The 18,655-nt window shown below is 44.0% G+C and overlaps 1 protein-coding gene and 1 non-coding gene across 14 annotated transcripts in view; one reads left to right on the top strand and one right to left on the bottom strand.

The window, feature by feature from the left end:
- The window catches only part of CIT (citron rho-interacting serine/threonine kinase), a 165,300-nt gene that overhangs the window by 45,996 nt on the left and 100,649 nt on the right, over positions 1-18,655 (bottom strand). For all 13 annotated transcript variants that reach the window (XM_036874604.1, XM_036874598.1, XM_036874600.1 and 10 more), the window contains 5 exons: positions 16,129-16,224; positions 11,806-11,922; positions 10,720-10,829; positions 9,550-9,724; positions 4,382-4,579 (listed from right to left, as the gene is read on the bottom strand). In XM_036874604.1, coding sequence (XP_036730499.1) covers positions 4,382-4,579; positions 9,550-9,724; positions 10,720-10,829; positions 11,806-11,922; positions 16,129-16,224 — 696 coding nt within the window. The remainder of the gene's footprint in view (positions 1-4,381; positions 4,580-9,549; positions 9,725-10,719; positions 10,830-11,805; positions 11,923-16,128; positions 16,225-18,655) is intronic.
- TRNAA-CGC lies at positions 5,153-5,225 on the top strand. Its single transcript has one exon. It is a non-coding gene; the product is annotated as a tRNA-Ala (tRNA).

Genomic DNA, 18,655 nt, shown 5'->3' with positions numbered 1-18,655 from the left:
ACATATGTAAGACAAGCTTTGGATTCTTTCAGTGTAATATCTGAGTGTTAATTAGGTGTTAGAAGCTACAGGGAATAAATATTTACCCTCTTAAAAATTACTGAGGACCCCAAAGGGCTTTTGTTTATGTGAGTTATATCTATCTCTATTAACCACATTAGAAGCTAAAGCAGATTTTTTTCAAATATTTATTTATTATTTCTTTTAAAATAAAAGTATTGCTTTTGCACCATCGGTGCAAATGTTAACACAATGAAAAACGCCACATGACAGCTTAGTATTATTATGAAAATAACCTGAACTTGGGGACCCCCCATGGAGCCAGAGACCCACCCCCCCCCCAACTTGAGAACCACTGAGCTAGGGGTCGGGTGGCAAGAGGCAGAAAGGACAGGCTGCATCCTGGAAACCAGAGAGGCACTCACTCTGGGGAGTACTTATGTCTTCTTTAATTTTAAGGAAAGTTACAAGAGGAATGAAGAAAAGAGAATTATTATGCAACCTTGATGAGAGAAAATGCCTGTAGAACTGTGAAAAGGAAACATGTGTTTAGATGTCTGACTGCCTTCTGGGATCCACGGTCAGGATCCTAGAACACAGGTTTCCACGCATCCACCCCTTTCCCTGGGAAGGCTGGCACCAAGCAACACTGTCACCTTAGGTGACCCAATTTCACATCTTGCCTATCATGCCGATGGGTTACTAATTCAATACAACAATTGATAGTTATGTAAAAGAGAAAAAGAGAGCGTGCATTGACTAATGATTTTAACAAATCAAAGAGGATGACTCTGGGATCCCACCATCACGCTCTGCTGGGAGGATCCCTTTCTCGAGTGTCTCTAGCTTTTGACTTGATTATTCAGCATTAGTCATTTAACAAAATCAGTAAAAGAACGTGAGGGCAGGGACATGAAACGTGTTCGTGGGGCCATGCTGGTGGGCGCCAAGCCCACACGGTTCCTCTACCCCGCGGCCCCATTCAGAGCAACGCTCCCATCACGTCGCATATCTGCATGCAATGAAGTGTGCATGCTCAAATTCTCTTCCACAGAAGAAGGCATTACATGGAGCCTTTTTTTTTTTTTTTTAAAGATTTTTTGATGTGGACCATTTTTAAAGTCTTTATTGAATCTGTTACAATATTGCTTGTTTTATGTTTTGGTTTTTTGGCCACAAGGCATGCGGGATCTTAGCTCCCCGACCAGAGATTGAACCCACACCCCCTGCGCCGGAAGGTGAAGTCTTAACCACTGGACCGCCAGGGAAGTCTCTACATGGAGTCATAAATTTCAATTCCAGGTGGAAAATTCTCTCTTCCACCAATAAGCACTGAAGCATCTTAAAAGCATGGCTTTTTGTTTAAATCTGACTCTCTTGTTGCTGTCCACCTTGACTCAATCTCAGCTTTCAACGGCCAGTGAATTTCAATGCAAATGCAATTGACAGGGTGGGTAAAGGGAGAGTGGGAAAAAAGAAAGCCTGAGGAAGACCAACAATGGCGACTGGCGGCCCCTGCCACACTTCTTCAATGGAGAGCTTCCATTTAACTGTGCTCCATCTATTTTTGGCCCAGGGGCAGAAGCCAAACAGGGTAACTGCTCCCATCCCAGGTGAGGAGGTGGCCACCTCTTAGAATTAAAGCAATAATAGCCCATTTGACTATTTGCTTTTCTTGATAAAACAGCCTGCTATGAAGCAAACAAGCCTCCTAGGAGATCATTTTAGATCCAGCTGATTGAATTTGATTGATGCTTACGCTGGGTCTGAACTTGGACCAGAACAATGAGAGAGGGAGAGTCAGGGTACTGCATCTGTGACCATTTTCTCTCTCTCTCTCTCTCAGAAAATACATTCTTCGGAACAAATTCAACAAAGCCATTCAGGCAACAGCCACCTGTGGTCCATGACCAGATTTATGGGACATAATCAAGAGGAGGGGAGAGGAAAAACCCACAGCCTTCAAACTGAACTGAGGCAAATTGATGTGAGGTTTGGATTCCTGCATGATGGGCTTACAAACAGCTGTTTGACCAAAGGCACTTTCCTGTCATCACTGTGAACAAACCCTACTTTCCAAGGGATCCTCATCTGTGAGAGTTGTAGAGTCCTAGTTTCCAGACCTAGGGAGGTTCGTTTCTTTCTTTCTTTCTTTCTTTTTAAGATGCTCTGAGGCAGTGATCTCATCTGACTAAATTAAGTCGTGACTTGCTGCCGTGCAGGCGTCCAGCAGCCATTAGACACAGCACATTCTGACCAGCAGCAAGACAGGACTGAAAGACTAATTTCCGCACAGATAAACAGCAGCGACACAAACTCTATTGTATACCCTCCTCCTTCCAAACGGGCAGGGTAAGACGCTTGACCACCGCCTCCCTCCCAATTCCAACAGAGTAGAGAGGTAAATGCTTCCCTCTCCTCCACTCCAGAGTAAAAGGATTTGAGGGATTACAGGCCAGTCCCCTGGGGAGAAAAAGCTAAAGACACAGCACCAGGCTCACAGTGAGGACTCATTAAGTACAGATTAAATGACTGACGTCTCCTCCTTTCAGAGCTGGGGTGGTTCATATGGGGGGAAATATTAATATACAAGGCATTAAATATAATAGTGGTTGGATTTTAGGTGCCTCTTTTAGCAGCTAAGAAATGCTATCTGGCTGTCTCTCTCCACATCCACCCCACTCCAGAAAGCGTATACGCCTTCTTGGCGTATATATTCATTTCATTCTTACCTCCATTTTTTTCTTCTATGACTTCTTTTCTCTTAGACTTTTCTTTCTTATTCTATCCTGTTATACTGTTTCATATCTTTCCAAACTGTTTCCAATCCATTTTTGAAACAGGGCAGAATATAAACAAAGAGACACTATTTTTTTCCAAACCAAATACTGGGGGCACATGGCATCATTTAATGAGCGTTTTCATAGAGAAAACAATGGAAACTAAGGTTGCAACCAATATCTGAACTTGGCATAAGTCCTGGAAAATCTAGGACGCACAAGCATCTTCTATACAGGAGTTACTCTGTATCCCCAGAATCCTGGAAGGCCCTGTATCCTGGACTGGTCCATAAGGACCCTGGCACTCTCAGATCATGTTCCCAATTTGGTCCCCAAACCCAACAGTGCTAGATAACCTCTAAGAAGGAAATTAGTTAAAAAAAAAAAAAAAAAAAAAATATATATATATATGTATGTATATATGTATATATACATACATACACGTATTACTTTTAAACAGAGTAAATCATAAGCAACAAAAGTGCATGATCATCTGCAGAAGTAATCCTACTCTAAGAGATGTTTAGAGGTGTTTGCTGATGGAGATGGGGACAGGATCCAAAATGAATCAGAATGAATAAGATACCCATTTGGGTACCTTATTGAAAAAAACTGAACATCAGCTGCATTGTGCCCTGCCCACAGAAGGGGGTACCCTGACCAGCAGGCATGAGTGTGCCCGTCCGCTTGGCAAGTACAGTATGTTACCATTAGAAATGTATGCACTTGGTTGATACCAGCCATTAAACCCATTCAGCTCTCTATGCCCAGAGTCCAGGTCCACCAAGCAGCCTTCCAAGAGAAATGGGATTTATAAGTAGATTTCTCTGAAGGGGAAGAATGTGAAGATTATCCTGGTCAACTTGGCGGTTGTATTTCCCTCTGTAAAGCTGGTAAATTGGCATTTTTACATATAAAATTCTTGTCAGTTTTGTTAGCCTGGGTCAGTCCCTGTGAGAAGGATCAACTGTGGGAGATTGGCCAACGAAGTCACGTTTTAAGACTTGCAGAAAGAACTAAGGTCTAAATCCAGGGGCCGCCCACCACCAACAATATACCTCCTGAGAACACTCTTCACGTGAGCAAACCAGTCTCTCAGAAAGAGCAGGGAAGCCAGGTCCCTTTTAGAGAAACAATCTCTCATTCATTAGAATCATTTCCATCCAGAACCTACCAAATGCATACTATAAGACCCAAAACAGAATCTACAGCTTGAAAAAAAAAAAGGAACACAAATGAGGTTAACCAAAACAAAAACAGAAATAGGGTAGAAAGACTACTGTAAGATATAACATTATTATTTTTTTAATGTTTATTGAAAACTAAAGTAGAAGACCCAAGTAAACAGACTTTGGTTAAACTGAGATTTAAAATATAGTGATGATTATTTTAAAAAAAGGTAAATGCATAAATAAAGGAGGACCTTTTCAAGATCCTTAGGAAAGCTCAGATATTGCCCAATTGATCTAGTTTACTAATTCCAAAGAGGAAGCAGCCTACGTAAGCCAATTTTCTGCCCATTAAGCATCTCTCTGGTTTATTTTTTCTCTCTTGGCATTTCTAGGGGTGAGCAAATATCCTCAGCTCCACACTTATCCTACCGTGAGTGCCTGGATCTCTTCTTCTGCTTCCGCTGTTGTCTCTTCCAGCTCCGTCTTTGCCTGGCGGAGCTGGCTCTCCAGAGCTGCCCGGGCTGCCTGCAGGGCTGTCAGCTGAGACTCGCGCTCCTGCAGAGAGAGCTGCAGCTCCGTGAGCTGGCGCTTGAGCTCCAGTTTCTGCTCTTCATGCTCTAGACTGACCTGAGACAGAGAGAGAGAGATGCTCGTTGACCTTAACTGAAGAGAAAGCCAAGACGCAAGCTGCCGTGCAATCTGCATCTTAAATTTGGTCATGGAATCAAATTTTCAGCACTCAACCGAGAAGGAAAAAAAATGCAATAAAACAGCTCTGACTTCGATAAGTCTCAAAAATCAACAGGAGTGAGAACACATAAGAGTATATACAATATATATTATCAATACAAACCATCCCTTCCTTTCGTATATTCGAATGCTTGGGAAAGCTTCTAAAAAAAAAACCACACAGCAAGAATCCCCTATGAAAATGATGACAATTGTTCTTATTAGAAAAACATTTAAAAGTAAACAGATATAAATAACATCGTATTAGTAACAAGGACACCTTTACAATGGGAACACAAGTGGAACAACAGACTGAATTCTACTTATTTTAAATATTTCTGCTCTGATTTTCCTGATTAGGTAACCCAAATTAAGGTCATATTGTGTACTAATCATTCTTCCCTCCATCTGCCCATCTATCCATCTATCTACTCAACCTTTCGTCTATTCAAGAAAAATTTACTTGGGACTTCCCTGGTGGTCCAGTGGGTAAGACTCTGCGCTCGCAACACAGGGGGCCCGGGTTCAATCCCTGGTCGGGGAACTAGATCCCACACGCACGCCACAACTAAGAAGTCCGCATGCAGCAACTAAGAAGTCCGAATGCTGCAACTGAAGATCCCGCATGCTGCAACTAAGACCCGGCGCAGCCAAAATAAATAAATAAATAATGAATAAATAAATAAATATTAAAGGTAGTCACTATTGACATAAAAAAAAGAAAAAGAAAAATTTACTTGGCAAATTCTGTGTAAAAGGAAATACGGAGATGAAAAACAGTCTCTGCCTTCAAGTTGGGGAGAAAAATAAAAACCAACCATAGCCATACATTGTGGTCGAGTGCAATGGTCAGGAGATGCAGGGATGTGATGGGAACACAGCAGAGGGGGAGAGGAGGTGACTGGGGATCTCTGTGTTGAAGAATCCAGGAGCCAAACAAGCAGCTAAGGAGGGAAAGAAAATTCCAAGCAGAGGAAGCAAGACGTCCAAGGCGTGGAGATGTGGGAGACCCTGGCACATCTGCTGACGTCACCAACACTGACAAGCTGCCCTAGGGACCAGACCCTGTGTCAGACATGGGGATGCCAAGCAAATAAGAGATGCTCGCTGCCCTTGGAGAGCCCACTGAAAGCGAAAGGGTAGAAGCTAAACATGAAAGGCCACGGGGACCCAAAGGAGACATCCCATCCAGCTCCAGGGGGACAGAGAAGGCTCCCTGGAAAAGGTGACACCCAAGTCCCAAAGGCCAAAGGCATGAAGAGGAGAGAGCCTTTAAAAGATTTAGCCCAGAGAACCAACAGGATGTAGTGGTTAACTCAGAGTGGGGCCGAGAACAAAGGACAGAGAGGAGCCAAAGGTGACACCTATGTTGCTGGGCATCTGAATTACACAGACAGTGAGACCACTGGCCACGACAGGGAACAGGAGAGGAAGGGCCAATCTGAGGAGAAGGGCAAGAAATTCACTCTTGACACGTTGAACTTGAGCTGCAAGGGAGACATCTGAGTGGAGGTGTCCAATGTCTACTGGGACAACAGGTCAGAAACTCAAGAGACAGGTCTGGGCGGGTCGGCTGGATCTGGGAGCCCTTCACAAGTCCACGGCAGCCGAAGCCAAGGCTATGATCTCTCTCTAGTGAGGATGACGAGGGGGACAATGGCTGCGGCAGTGGCAACAACGATGATGTGACAGCAGCAGGTGCAGTACCCATGTACAGCGTGCCAGGCACTGTCTTCACCCATTTCATCTCCCTAACAACCCAACAAGGATGGTATGACTATGACTTCCATTTTACAGACAAGCAAACTGTGGCCCCGAGAGATTCAGGAACTGAGAAGACGTCACACAGCTAAAAAGTGGCAGGGTTAACTACTTACTGTTGGTCTTATTAAAATGCCAGCAGTCGGAGGAGGCTGCGACTCTGCTAGCATGCCTGAAAACTCCCAAGGCCACTTGGCAAAACCATGAGAGGCTGGTGACATCACTGTCACACGTCAGCAGGAAGTTGGGGAGCAGGATGCTGTCCGATGCAGGGAGAACCCAGGGGCCCTGCGCCACACAAGCTGCTGGAAAACTGCTAACGCTGCACACACGGGCTGCGGGGAAGGACACCCAGGACCCTTGCAGGCGGGTCAAACCCGAGGCTGAGGCCTCTACCCTCAATCTCAATGGCAGCAGGTGGCAAAGAGAAGGCGGATCGCCTGGCTAGATTTAAAGCTAAACTCCAGGAGAAAATATGTGCAAACAAAGTGACTGACAAGGGACTAATCTCCAAAATATACAAACAGCTCATGCAGCTCAACATCAAAAAAACAATCAACCCAATCAAACAATGGGCAGAAGATCTAAATAGACATTTCTCCAAAGATGGCCAAAAAGCACATGAAAAGATGCTCAACATGGCTAATTATTAGAGAAATGCAAATCAAAACTACAGTGAGGTATCACCTCATACGGGTGAGAATGGCCACCACCAAAAAATCTACAAACAATAACTGCTGGGGAGGGCATGGAGAAAAGGGACCCCTCCTGCACTGCTGGTGGGAATGTAAATTGGTGCAGCCTCTAAGGAGAACAGTATGGAGGTTCCTTAAAAAACTAAAAATAGAGCTACCATGTGATCTAGCAATCCCACTCCTGGGCATATATCTGGAGAAAACCATAATTCGGAAAGACACATGCACCCCAATATTCATTGCGCCACTATTTACAATAGCCAGGACATGGAAGCAACCTAAATGCCCATTGACAGAGGAATGGATAAAGAAGATGCGGTACATATACACAATGGAATATTACTCAGCCACAAAAAAGAACAAAATAATGCCATTTTCAGCAACATGGATAGACTTAGAGATTGTCATACTAGTGAAGTAAGTCAGAGAAAGACAAATATCATATGATATCACTTATATGTGGAATCTAAAAAAAATAGTACAAATGAACTAATTTACAAAACAGAAATAGACTCTCAGATGTAGAAAACAAACTTATGGTTACCGGGGAGGGGGAAAGGGGGAGAGGGATAAATTGGGAGATTTGGGACTGACATATACACAGTACTATATATAAAATAGATAACTAATAAGGACCTACTATAGAGCACAGGGAACTCTACTCAATACTCTGTAATGACCTGTATGGGAAAAGAATCTAAAAAAGAGTAGCTATACATATATGTATAACTCGTTCACTTTGCTGTACAGCAGAAACTAACACAGCATTGTAAATCAACTATACTCCCATAAAAATTTTAAAATAAATAAATAAATAAAGCTAAACTCCAGACTCCCCTGGAGCATATACAGCCCTGAGCCCCTCAGGAAGCATCCTAAATTTCTCCCACCACCCCTGTGGGGCTGGCTATACTGACTGGAGAACAAAGCAACACGCCTTCCCTGTGGCAGGTTAATGCCCAGAGGAGCTACAGCTACAGGGCAGACACACAAGAGAGACATTTGTGGGAAGGGAAAGCAAAAGCCAGCCAGCCAGCATTCCCACGCTCAGAGAAATCTATCCGAGTTATTTACACTCACACTCCTAAGGCTGACACTACGGGGAAGTGTGGTTAAACTTACTGAAGAGTAAAAATATCGCCTGGATTAGAAAAGTAAAACCACCGCCTGAGGCTTCTGGATAACCTAGAACAATGGCCCTCAAACTCCGGAAGCATAAGCATCGCCCAGGGCACCGGTTAAAAATGCAAATCCCTGTTCCTCACCCCCACCCGACCCCGATTCCATTCAAAAAGCTGAGGGAGGAAGCCGCCCAGGAATCTGCATTTCAACACACAGGCCACGTGGTCCTAACAGAGCGGGGGTCCACACCTTGACAACTCCTGCCCTTGGGAGAAGTGGCCTCATTTTAATACTCCAGTACAAATGAAGACATTCCTAAGCGTCAGAATTCAAGGTTTGGTCCTTAACTAAAGACTGTCTGCTTAACGGTCTTTGCCTTAAGAGAGATCATGTCCGCTTTGAAGAATTCCATCACAAATATTTGAGCCCAGTGTCTCTACGCCCAGCCGGGATGTCCCACTTGCAAGGACCGCCCTCCTGAGCTCCGGTCCTGTCTCTGGCAGTGCCAGCTAAACCCACCTGCCAGGCTGACAGCCCCCGACATCAGGGATGGGTCTGTCTTGTCACCACTGTCTATCTGGCTACTAATTGGCACACAGCAGGCATTTGATAAATACACAGTGAGCCATGTCAAGTCACAGCTTCAGTCAACCTCAAAAGGTTCGCAACCAAATGCGTGGTATTTCCCTCCCCAAACCTGGCTGCCTTTCCCAGCTCCCTTATATTGGGTCGGCCAAAAAGTTCATTCGGGTTTTTCCATCTTATGTGAAAACCCAAACGAACTTTCTGGCCGACCCAATACCTCTGAAGCGAATCACCTTCCATCAGACAAACCTAAAGTTTAGATTTCTCTTTTAGTCTCCCACTGTCATGGGGGGGCCTCTGTCACTGTCATTAAGCCGTACTATGTGCTAAACTCCGTGCATGGACACAGTCATGTGACCCTCGATGAATCAGGATACAGGAGGAATCACTTTGCCCCCATTTGAAGATGCACCAATTTACGTCATCCTCACGTGATCCCATGAGGGAGATACGTTTTCATGGCCGTTTTACAGATGAGGAAACTCAAGCACAGAGGCGGTAGGGTAGCCTGCCCCACCCGAGGTTACCAAACGCCTAAAAAGGGGAAGTGGAATTCTACCGCAGACCCCCATGGCCCTGTCTGCACTCTTCACCACCACACACAATGGCTCTCGTGTAAGTACTGATTTGTGCTTGACGCTTGGATGACTGGGGGCCCCTGGGTCCTCCAACAAACAGCCTCGGGAGATCACCCCTCACTCTCACCTCCCTCAGCCTGGTCTCCAGCTCCAGCAGGCGATTCTTGTCGCTGTGGTCTTGGTGGCTGATTTTTTCCAGCTGCTCCTCCAGCTTCCGGTTCTGGGCCTCCAGTTTCCCAGCCTGTGTCTCCAGGTAAAACTTCTGCTGCCTGAGTTCTGAAATCATTTCTTCCTGGGCCTTCCTGGTGGGGGTGGTGGGAGGAGCCAAGCAAATTCACAGTCTCATTAGAGGCGAGCATGTCCCCTCAGAAGGATGGGCAGAAGCAGGGCGAGAGGTGCGTCTCAGCAAGCGGACCACATTCGTTCCCAGGTCAGCGCCGCCCTGACCCGGCCTCGCGTGCATGGCCCCAGCACGGGGACCTGGGGCCCATTTAGTCCCCACTGCTCAGAGTCCCTCGTCAATGGCATTAAGTATGGTCAAGGGGGATGCAAGAGATACCATCATTTCACTCCTTTGGTAGACCTTTTTATTTTTCCAGTCTGTACAGGAGAGCAGAAAGGGCCTCCTGAGAGTACAGGAGCACCCTCACGACTCACCAAGACAGGCCCTGGGGAAGAGAGGGCGATGAGGAGAAAGAATGCTACTCCTTCTACTTCTCTGTCGACCTTGCTCACCTCTTCACCAGGCCGCTCAGAAGCTGGAATGACTCAAAGATCGGACAGCGGCCTACCAAGCTGGTTTAAACTAAGATGGGAGTGTTTAAGATCTCTTAAGGAGATTGTAATTCTTTGGGGAAAAAGATTAAGATCAAAGTGCTCCCGGAACACAGGAGAGTCCTTGCTGAACCCCAAAACTCACCCCCAAGGGCCCAACTTCACAACAGCGAAATGGATGGCCCAGTTGGGCACACCTGAGATCACCTCTGGCTGATTACAGGAGGCGAGTCTGGGGAACGAGGTCTCCAGAAGCAAACTGTAAATTACTTCATTAGAGAGACCAAAACACTCTGTGATGGGATGGTAACTTGAAGCATTTAAGAAAACGCAGCTCAAAAGAGAGGGCGGGTAGAGTGAGACCACTTCAGAGAGGGCAAAATGACGTAAATATACGGAGGCCGGGCCCCGCCACAGGAGTCGTTAAATCCGCTCCTGCTCCGCCAGACAGAAGAACAGAGTTTGTGGCCAGGAGAGAAGACCAAAGTGGAATCAAGCACACAGCTAGAATGTGAACACTTACATGTTCCTCTGGGTAAAGAGACTGCTGTTTGCCGCAAGTTTATTGGCTTCCGACAATTCCACTATCCTCTGTTCCAGGGATCTGATCTTGGAATCCATGGCGTTGATCATCTGAAACACGGGGGATCTTTGGAGCCTCGCACACAGACGGTAACACCGGAAGGAGAGGGAAGTGGGCCACGCGAGTGGGGAAAAGTGTCATGTGAAAGGCAGGCCATTAGACCAGAGACTCAACTAGCCTGTACCCTGAGGAGCGCAGATCTCACCGCTCCAACGATGGCACTCATTTGTTTTATCAAACGGAGACTACAAATCCCCTCACTAGCTAAGGGCCTGCAGTAAGCACACGCGAGAGGACCTCTTGAGGAACCTGGCATTCCGTGAGTTGACAGGCCTCGTTAAATCCCCGTGTCGTCCACACGCGCCCTGAGCCTGCCAGAGCCTCTAAACTTGCATCTGCAAGTTCCTATTTCTCATCACCCACGAGTTTGTCGTTCTCTGGGTGATTCCTTCTCACCCAGCCCCTACTGTCCTAGATTCTCTGCATCAAAGCTTCCCCAACTTAATGAAACATAATAATTGGCCAGGGCAGGAAAGGGGCGGGGGGCGGCGTGCTGGTCAAAAATATCACTTCCCAGGACCCTCCTTTACATATCCTGTTGTGAAAAGTCTCGGTAGGGTCTGAGATAATAAGTAGATTAACAAGCACAACAGGGGAAACTTTTAAGCTGCAAGTTTCTGAAACATCTGCCTACACAGATTAGAAAGGAAACGAGATGCCTAAGGGCGGCCACAGGCCACCGGGCACTTCGTCGGGGAGGTGGCAGGGGGTTGGTGTGTTGAAAGACAGGGTTCTAGTTGACGCAGGTCAGCGTGAGTTCTTAAAGAAGGGCGTGAAGGGCAAAACTGGCCACCCCGAGCCACCACTGCCACTGCTTTTATGAGAAGGGGTTGCAGGGAGAGCTTTCTGTTAGCAGCAGACTCCACGGGACAAAACAGACCAAATGGACTCTTCTCCAGCGGGGGCCTCCTGGCGTGGTTCACACGCCCTCCCTTGGAGACCGGCTTTGAGATTCTGTCTACCTACCGCCTTCTGTTCGCTGAGAATCTTGCCTTTCTCGTGGGCCTCCTCTTCGTGTCTCTGCATCAGGTTCTCCAAAGTCTCCTTGTCGGCTAGGTCTTTCTTTATCTGATTGTCCAACACCTGAGGAAAAACAAAAGGAGAAGTTAAGTGTCCTGAGCAGAGCAGACTAACCAGAGGCACTGGAGAAACACAGGAAAGGAGGGGAAAAGCAGTGGAGAAGCCACGCTGCCCCAACTCCGGGGCACAGCGAGGGAGTGGGGGTCTGTCTATCAGCCAGGAGGAGGTTAAGAAGTCAAGTATGACCATCAAATGGCAAGTAACCGGAGGACGTGAACTAAGAACTTATTTTTAAATCAGCAGCCAAAATGACCTGAGAAGTATAGCCAAAGGGGAGGTGGACTCCAGAATGAGAGGGAAAAAAAAAGATCTCTCTAGAGATCTTAACGATTTGCAGCTATTACCTAGGGGCAATGTTATCGTAGTCAATGCGCCAGTAGTTTTCAGAACACTGCTTGCTCTTAATTTGTACAAAATTAATCTCGTTATCTCCAGGCTGTGTGTGGAGAGATGGAAAGCCGAAGACCGAGGAAGTCTGTGTGACCAAGGCTGACGTTCAGAAACAGCCAGGGACGAGTGGATTCTGCCCACCGATAAAGTAGGTGGGGAGTCAATAGACTGAAGAGACAGCATAAAGGAAAGGGGGGAAAAAAAAAGGCCTCTTTCCTCCGTTCTTTCCTCTGATCCAGCTGGGGGTGAAAATAAAAAGTCATTGGAAAGAGAAATCTTTCCCAGGGGAAGAGAAATCATGTGTTCTCAGTGCTGAGAATGCCACTGTAAGCACCTACTGTTCCCAAGAGGAAAAAATAAAACAGTAATGGTGTCACCATCCACCAGCTGATCTAATGTTCTGCGAGGGACACACACAGCCCCACCAGCTGCCAGAACAACTGGTGAAAAAGAGAGGAGAAAAGGAAGGCGACATCATAACTTGCCGAGCCTTTGACCACGACCCTGTGTTTCTCATCACTGTGCTTCTCTGAATGATGGCGACTGCATCTGATACTGGGAAGAAAGCCCAAAGAATTGGGGTCACAGATGGGAACTGAAATCTGCCTTTCCCGCATTATCTATTGTGATGGGCCCTTCGTAGCTCATGGGGACACAGTCGCTGAAAAGAGCCAATGAACAGGGAGGGGGTCCACATGATAAAGAAAGGAAAGAACAGATTTCAAAGAGGGCTTTAAACTAGAACTGACTGATGAAAAAAATAGAGTGAGAGTTGGCAGAGAAGAATAAGAGGTGGAGGACGGGGTCATGGGAGAAGGGACGAACCTCAAGAGGATAAGTGGCCCGCTCTCTTGGATGTCAGGGCACGATTCTAAAATTATGAACAAGAAAAGGACAGAATCTGGGGTATGATCACAATTATTACCAAAATGGCCTCACAGGGGATGGAACAGGAACACAAAGCAGAGCAGACTAAAAAGAAATGGTTTCATAAAGATGCCAGGAGGGAAGACAGAAGAAAACAGATCTTTCCCTAACATTCTCTAGGATCTATAAAGCCAAGTTCTTGCCATCTAGAAGGTAGCAGAGACCACATAATGTCTAGACCAGGAATGCTCTTTTTCCATGCGGTGCTAAAGCAATGAAGCACATTTTCAGGATGACTCTGCTCAAACTAAGACCTCCACTTTGGCAGCGGTGGATACCAACATAGGTAAGTGTGAGCCACAAGGAACGAGCCTTTCTCAAGGATGTACACCTCCCGGCTTTGATTGGGTTAAACTGACAGGAGGATGAACAAGAAGATGCATGGGAGGGAAGCAAGGAATTTGTTTGAAATGAGAGATTCCACTGTAGACATTTATATCAATTGAAGATATCGACAGAACATGGCTTTTTGACAGAAAAGTCAATATACTAACCCAAATTACAGAATGGATTTGCAAAGGTTATTTTCATCATGGAAAGATACCAGTGGACTACTGTATACATTCTCATAATTTTCTGAAAGTCAGTTTATTTCAAGGATAAAAGTCTGGACACCAGTAAGAACTCAAACCAAATGGACTGGTAGGTAAATGCACTAAAGTAGAGGGTCACACTAAAACACGGTGTCGTCCCTTCTGGATTATTTTCCTGGTATTTCTTTCAATGAAAAATAACCAAAAGTAGCACGAGGGGTAAAAGAAGGAAAGTGTCAGGGTAGTGATGGTGAAGATGCTGTGCGAGCATGTACATGTGTGGTTCTCCAGAAAAGGAACAGCCAACTCTTTGAGAATACCAACCAAATCAATAACATGATCATCACAAAAATTAAAAGCCTCCTTCACTGTCTGACTTGGAAGGGAAAGAGACAATATTTGAGATGGTAATGAACAATGTCTGATTCTCAAGAACGTAAGAATTAGTTAAAGGCGCAGTCCAAAATCATGATGAAAATGTGATGTGATTTCAAAAGGAAATAGATAGGCTGGCAGTCATTTCTGATCACTGAACTTATTAATAATAATTGAATTGAAATAATAATTTCAGTAAGTAAAATAATAATTGAATTTATTATTTTGTATGATAGGCTGGACTATTTAGGCCAGTTCTTCTATGAAAAATGATTTAAAATGCTAGATAGAATATGGAAAACATTTTCCCAAAAGCACCTAAAAGTTGGCAAGAGAGTAAGAAATTACAGACTAAAATCTAAGTGAAAGCAGAAACCCAGCTATTTTGAACTTGAGGCATTTGCTGAACCAGATAAACTTGAGCTTCATTCTTAATTGCCTCAAAGGGTAAGAAGACAAAGAAGTCAAAGCCCAGGGCCACCCACAAGGTGGGCACACATTTTCATTCAAGGCCTCAAAGAATTCTCATTATTAATTTTCCAAAGAAAACGAGCAGCTGACCAGGCACACAAAAAAGAGAGACACCATGGAAAAGAGCCAAGAGAAACAACAGAGCAGGAACAGACCTTCAGATACTGGAATCATCAGATACAGATCATAAAACAACTATGCTAATGCATTTAAAGAAGCAGAAGATAAGCTTCAAATCAATGCAGGAAATAGAAAGTTATTGACTTAAATAATCTAGTAAACTTGGGGAAGAACCAAACAGAATGTCAAGAAACAAATAAATACAATAACTGAAATTTAAAACTCAACGGATGGGGACTTCCCTGGTGGCACAGTGGTTAAGAATCCGCCTGCCAATGCAGGAGACACGGGTTCGAGCCCTGGTCTGGCAAGATCCCACATGTTGCGGAGCAACTAAGCCCGTGCGCCACAACTACTGAGCCTGCACTCTAGAGCCTGCGAGCCACAACTACTGAGCCATGTGCCACAACTACTGAAGACCATGTGCCTAGAGCCTGTGCTCCACAACAAGAGAAGCCACTGCAATGAGAAGCCCGCTTGCCACAACTCGAGAGAAGCCCATGCGCAGCAACAAAGACCCAACACAGCCAAAAATTAATTAATTAATTAATTTAAAAATACCTCAATGGATGGGTTTAACAGCACATTAGACAGGTAAGGGTTAGTACACTGGAAAATCAGATATAACAACCAATAACTTTACAGAATTGATTTTTTAAAATATATACATATACTCCAAAGTCCAGTATACCTCAAGGAGGATAAATAAAAATAACTCCACATCTAGACACATCACAGTAAAACTTCAGAAAATTAAAGATAAAACAAAGTTGTAAAAGAAAAAAGAAAGACTGCTTTCAAAGAAAGCAACAGTTAGACTGACAGCTGACCGTCAACTGCAATAATAAAAGCCAAACGTCAATGGAATGATATCTTCAAAAAGTATAAGAAATAGCTGCCAACCTAGAATTCTATCCCCGGTCAAAACATCTTTCAAGAACAAGGATGAAATAGAGACATTTTCAGACACACAAAACAGAGAGCCTGGCACCAGCAGACCTTCACTAAAGAAAGTCCTCAAGGATACACTTTATAAAAAAGGAAAAGAATTCCAGGTTTAAGATGCAAGAAGGAAATTAAAAGCAAGGAGATGGTGAATCTCTCTAAATCTAAATTATCATGGACTCAGTGACAGTGGATCAAAAAACATTTTAAAGATGGAATTGAGACACATGACGATCAAATTTTCTTAAATAATAAACTATTTTTGAACTTTGGATATCCAATCCGCCCCAAGGATAACACCCCAAGACCTCCCACCATGGCCCAAGGACAGCATTTACCACGGAGAGTCCTTTGTTCTAGCAAGAAGTGGCTCGAAGTGCCTGGGAAGAGAAAGGAGCTACATGGTGCTATAGGAGGAAGGGCAGGGAAGACTGTAAAGTGTCTTTACTTTAATTTTTTCCTCGTAGTGCTGTTCTTTCTGTTTCAGGTGCACCTCCAGGTGCTGGGCTGAGACCTGGGCTTCTCGGTGCTTCTCCTCCAGTTCCTGGACACAAAAGAACAGATGGTCAGGTGTGCAAGGGAAGGACAGAGCCGATGCATGTTAGACGTTCACAGGAGACACCACTTTGGCACAGGCACCAAAGGCAACAGGCATCTGTTTCTTCATGACTAGCCCTTAAGGCTCTTGGGAAAGGAAACCACCACCAAGCCTTGGCCCTGGGTTTTCCAGCTCCGAGTATTCACACACATAAACACATGGCTGGTGGGCTGGGATCAGAAATCTGTCAGTGCGACAGGTCAAACAAAGGCAGCTCTTCATCTCTGCCTAGAGAAATGAGAGTGACGAGGCAACACAATTTGAAAAATTCAGTACAGCACAAAGCCCCTGACCACTGTCTTGACGGCCTTAAATGAGGAAAGTAATATCAATTTAAGTTTTAAGTTAATTTATTATGAGGATAAAAAAATTTTTTGTATTTTCCTCATTAACAAAATGATTGCTCAGGAACCCTAGCTAAGAAGGAAAACTAATGTAACAATTCAAACACTTTGAGTTTTGAATGATTATTTTAACTGACTGGTAATATGGAGCATGTGAATATCTGGAGGTGTTCATATGATATCATGTTTATATGAAGTTTACATGATATAATGCTAATGGGAACAAGGCAGAACATAAAATTCACTAAAAATGACATAAACGTGTACACATACATTGAAGATAGGAAGAGAACGTGGAGTAATATAAATAGCTCAGATGTAATGTCCTCTTCATTCTCTTATTAAGATTTCTGCTTTCAAACAAAATTGTAATTCATTTGGAAATTATACCAATTCATTTGCCAACGTATTATAAACTGATCGTATAAAAGGCAGCATTCAACTCACCGAAACATTCTCTAAATGAAGCTATCTGCGTTTACATTAATTCTTATGAATCTGGACCCATTAGTTAATTACTAATAACAAAAGTCATTACTCCACGTTTTTGTCTCTTCACACTATCTTGAAATTTTCCTTTGAAATTGAAATAATTATAAGAATTTTGAAGAACGAGGAAATTATACAGGATATGCCCATAAAATGGAGAAAAAAATAATTTTAGATTCACACACACATGAAATGTTACTGATTAAGCTTTTGAAATTCTAAAGTCTGCAAGCAGTTGACTTTGCTTTGGGGGCCAGTAAAGTATTCAATGTTAAAGACCAGGTGCACAAGATCTACTGCAAGCTAACAGATGTTATCTTGAAAAGTTGAATGTAAACAGGATTTTAAGTAATAAAAACATACTTTAAGGGCTTTATGTATATTAAAGGATCCCTGGCAATGGGGTCTTTTATTAAAGCAAAAGACTCTGCTATAATGAGAACCCCAATTAGCTGTTTTGAAAGTTCTTATCAGAATAGCAAACATTTTAATGCAAATGATATTTGGGATGTGTTTCCAAGCATCATCATTATGTAACAGTATTAAGGACCCCTCTTTGCCCATATCCCAGATACTTCACAACCTAAGCATCAGGTTCTTGAGCAAAAGGCACCCTCCGATAAATGAAGTCACAACCACAAAGGTACTCGGACAGGTGGCAAGATACACTTGGAAAAAGAGATCTGCCTACTTTTTCTTTATTTTAGAAATCACTTGATAATCGTCTTGTCTTAGTTTCAGACCTCCTAAGACAGCACAGGAATGGAAATCAATCTGAAAACAGGTCGAAAACTCAGATACCTGAGACTGACAACCTTAAGATCAAATTTCCGGTCTACATATGCATGGGAGTTTACAACATATAATCCAGGAATGCAGAACTCTACACTCCCACATTTTAACTGGCAAGCGAACCTTGGAAAAGCGGACATTCTAAAACCTGACTTCTTGACAGTTTGGCATTTTTTGTTGTTGTTGTCATTTTTTAAAACGTTATCTTCTCTACACGTGTTGGATCAGATTCTTCAGTCCTGTTATGCAAACAGTACTGTTCGTTGCTCTATTCCCAGCTCCTAGAACAGTGCCTGGCACATAGTAGAAGCTCATTAAATATTTGTTGAATGAATGAATGAACACATCACCATTAAACAGAGAAACACTTTGCAACCACAAGACTTAACCACGTCGTTTGCACCAAGCAAGGGGGTAGCGGTGGTGGAATCTCCGTGGGAATTCATTTGACTCACGGTAAAATTCACACATTTGACAATCGCCAAGAGATACTTGGATGATGGAACGAGAGAACAGAAAGGGTAGACTGACAATCACATTTGCCTTTGTGTGTAGACGTTATCTATAAAGACTGTGTGTCAGAGCAAAACAATTTAACTGGTTTCTCTTTTCACCTGTGTGTTCAAGAGTGCCCACACGCTCATGAATATAGACAAACAGAAATGTAACGTTTTGAAGGGTTGGGTTTTCTTTTTTTTTTTCGGTATTAAGTATATAGGCCTATAAGTCGGTCATTCTTGAGTTCATATAGT

This window comes from Balaenoptera musculus, chromosome 14, assembly GCF_009873245.2.
Source record: "Balaenoptera musculus isolate JJ_BM4_2016_0621 chromosome 14, mBalMus1.pri.v3, whole genome shotgun sequence".
NCBI lineage: Eukaryota > Metazoa > Chordata > Mammalia > Artiodactyla > Balaenopteridae > Balaenoptera > Balaenoptera musculus.
Note: the sequence above shows the minus strand (reverse complement) of the source record. Positions and strands in the feature narration are given on the sequence as shown.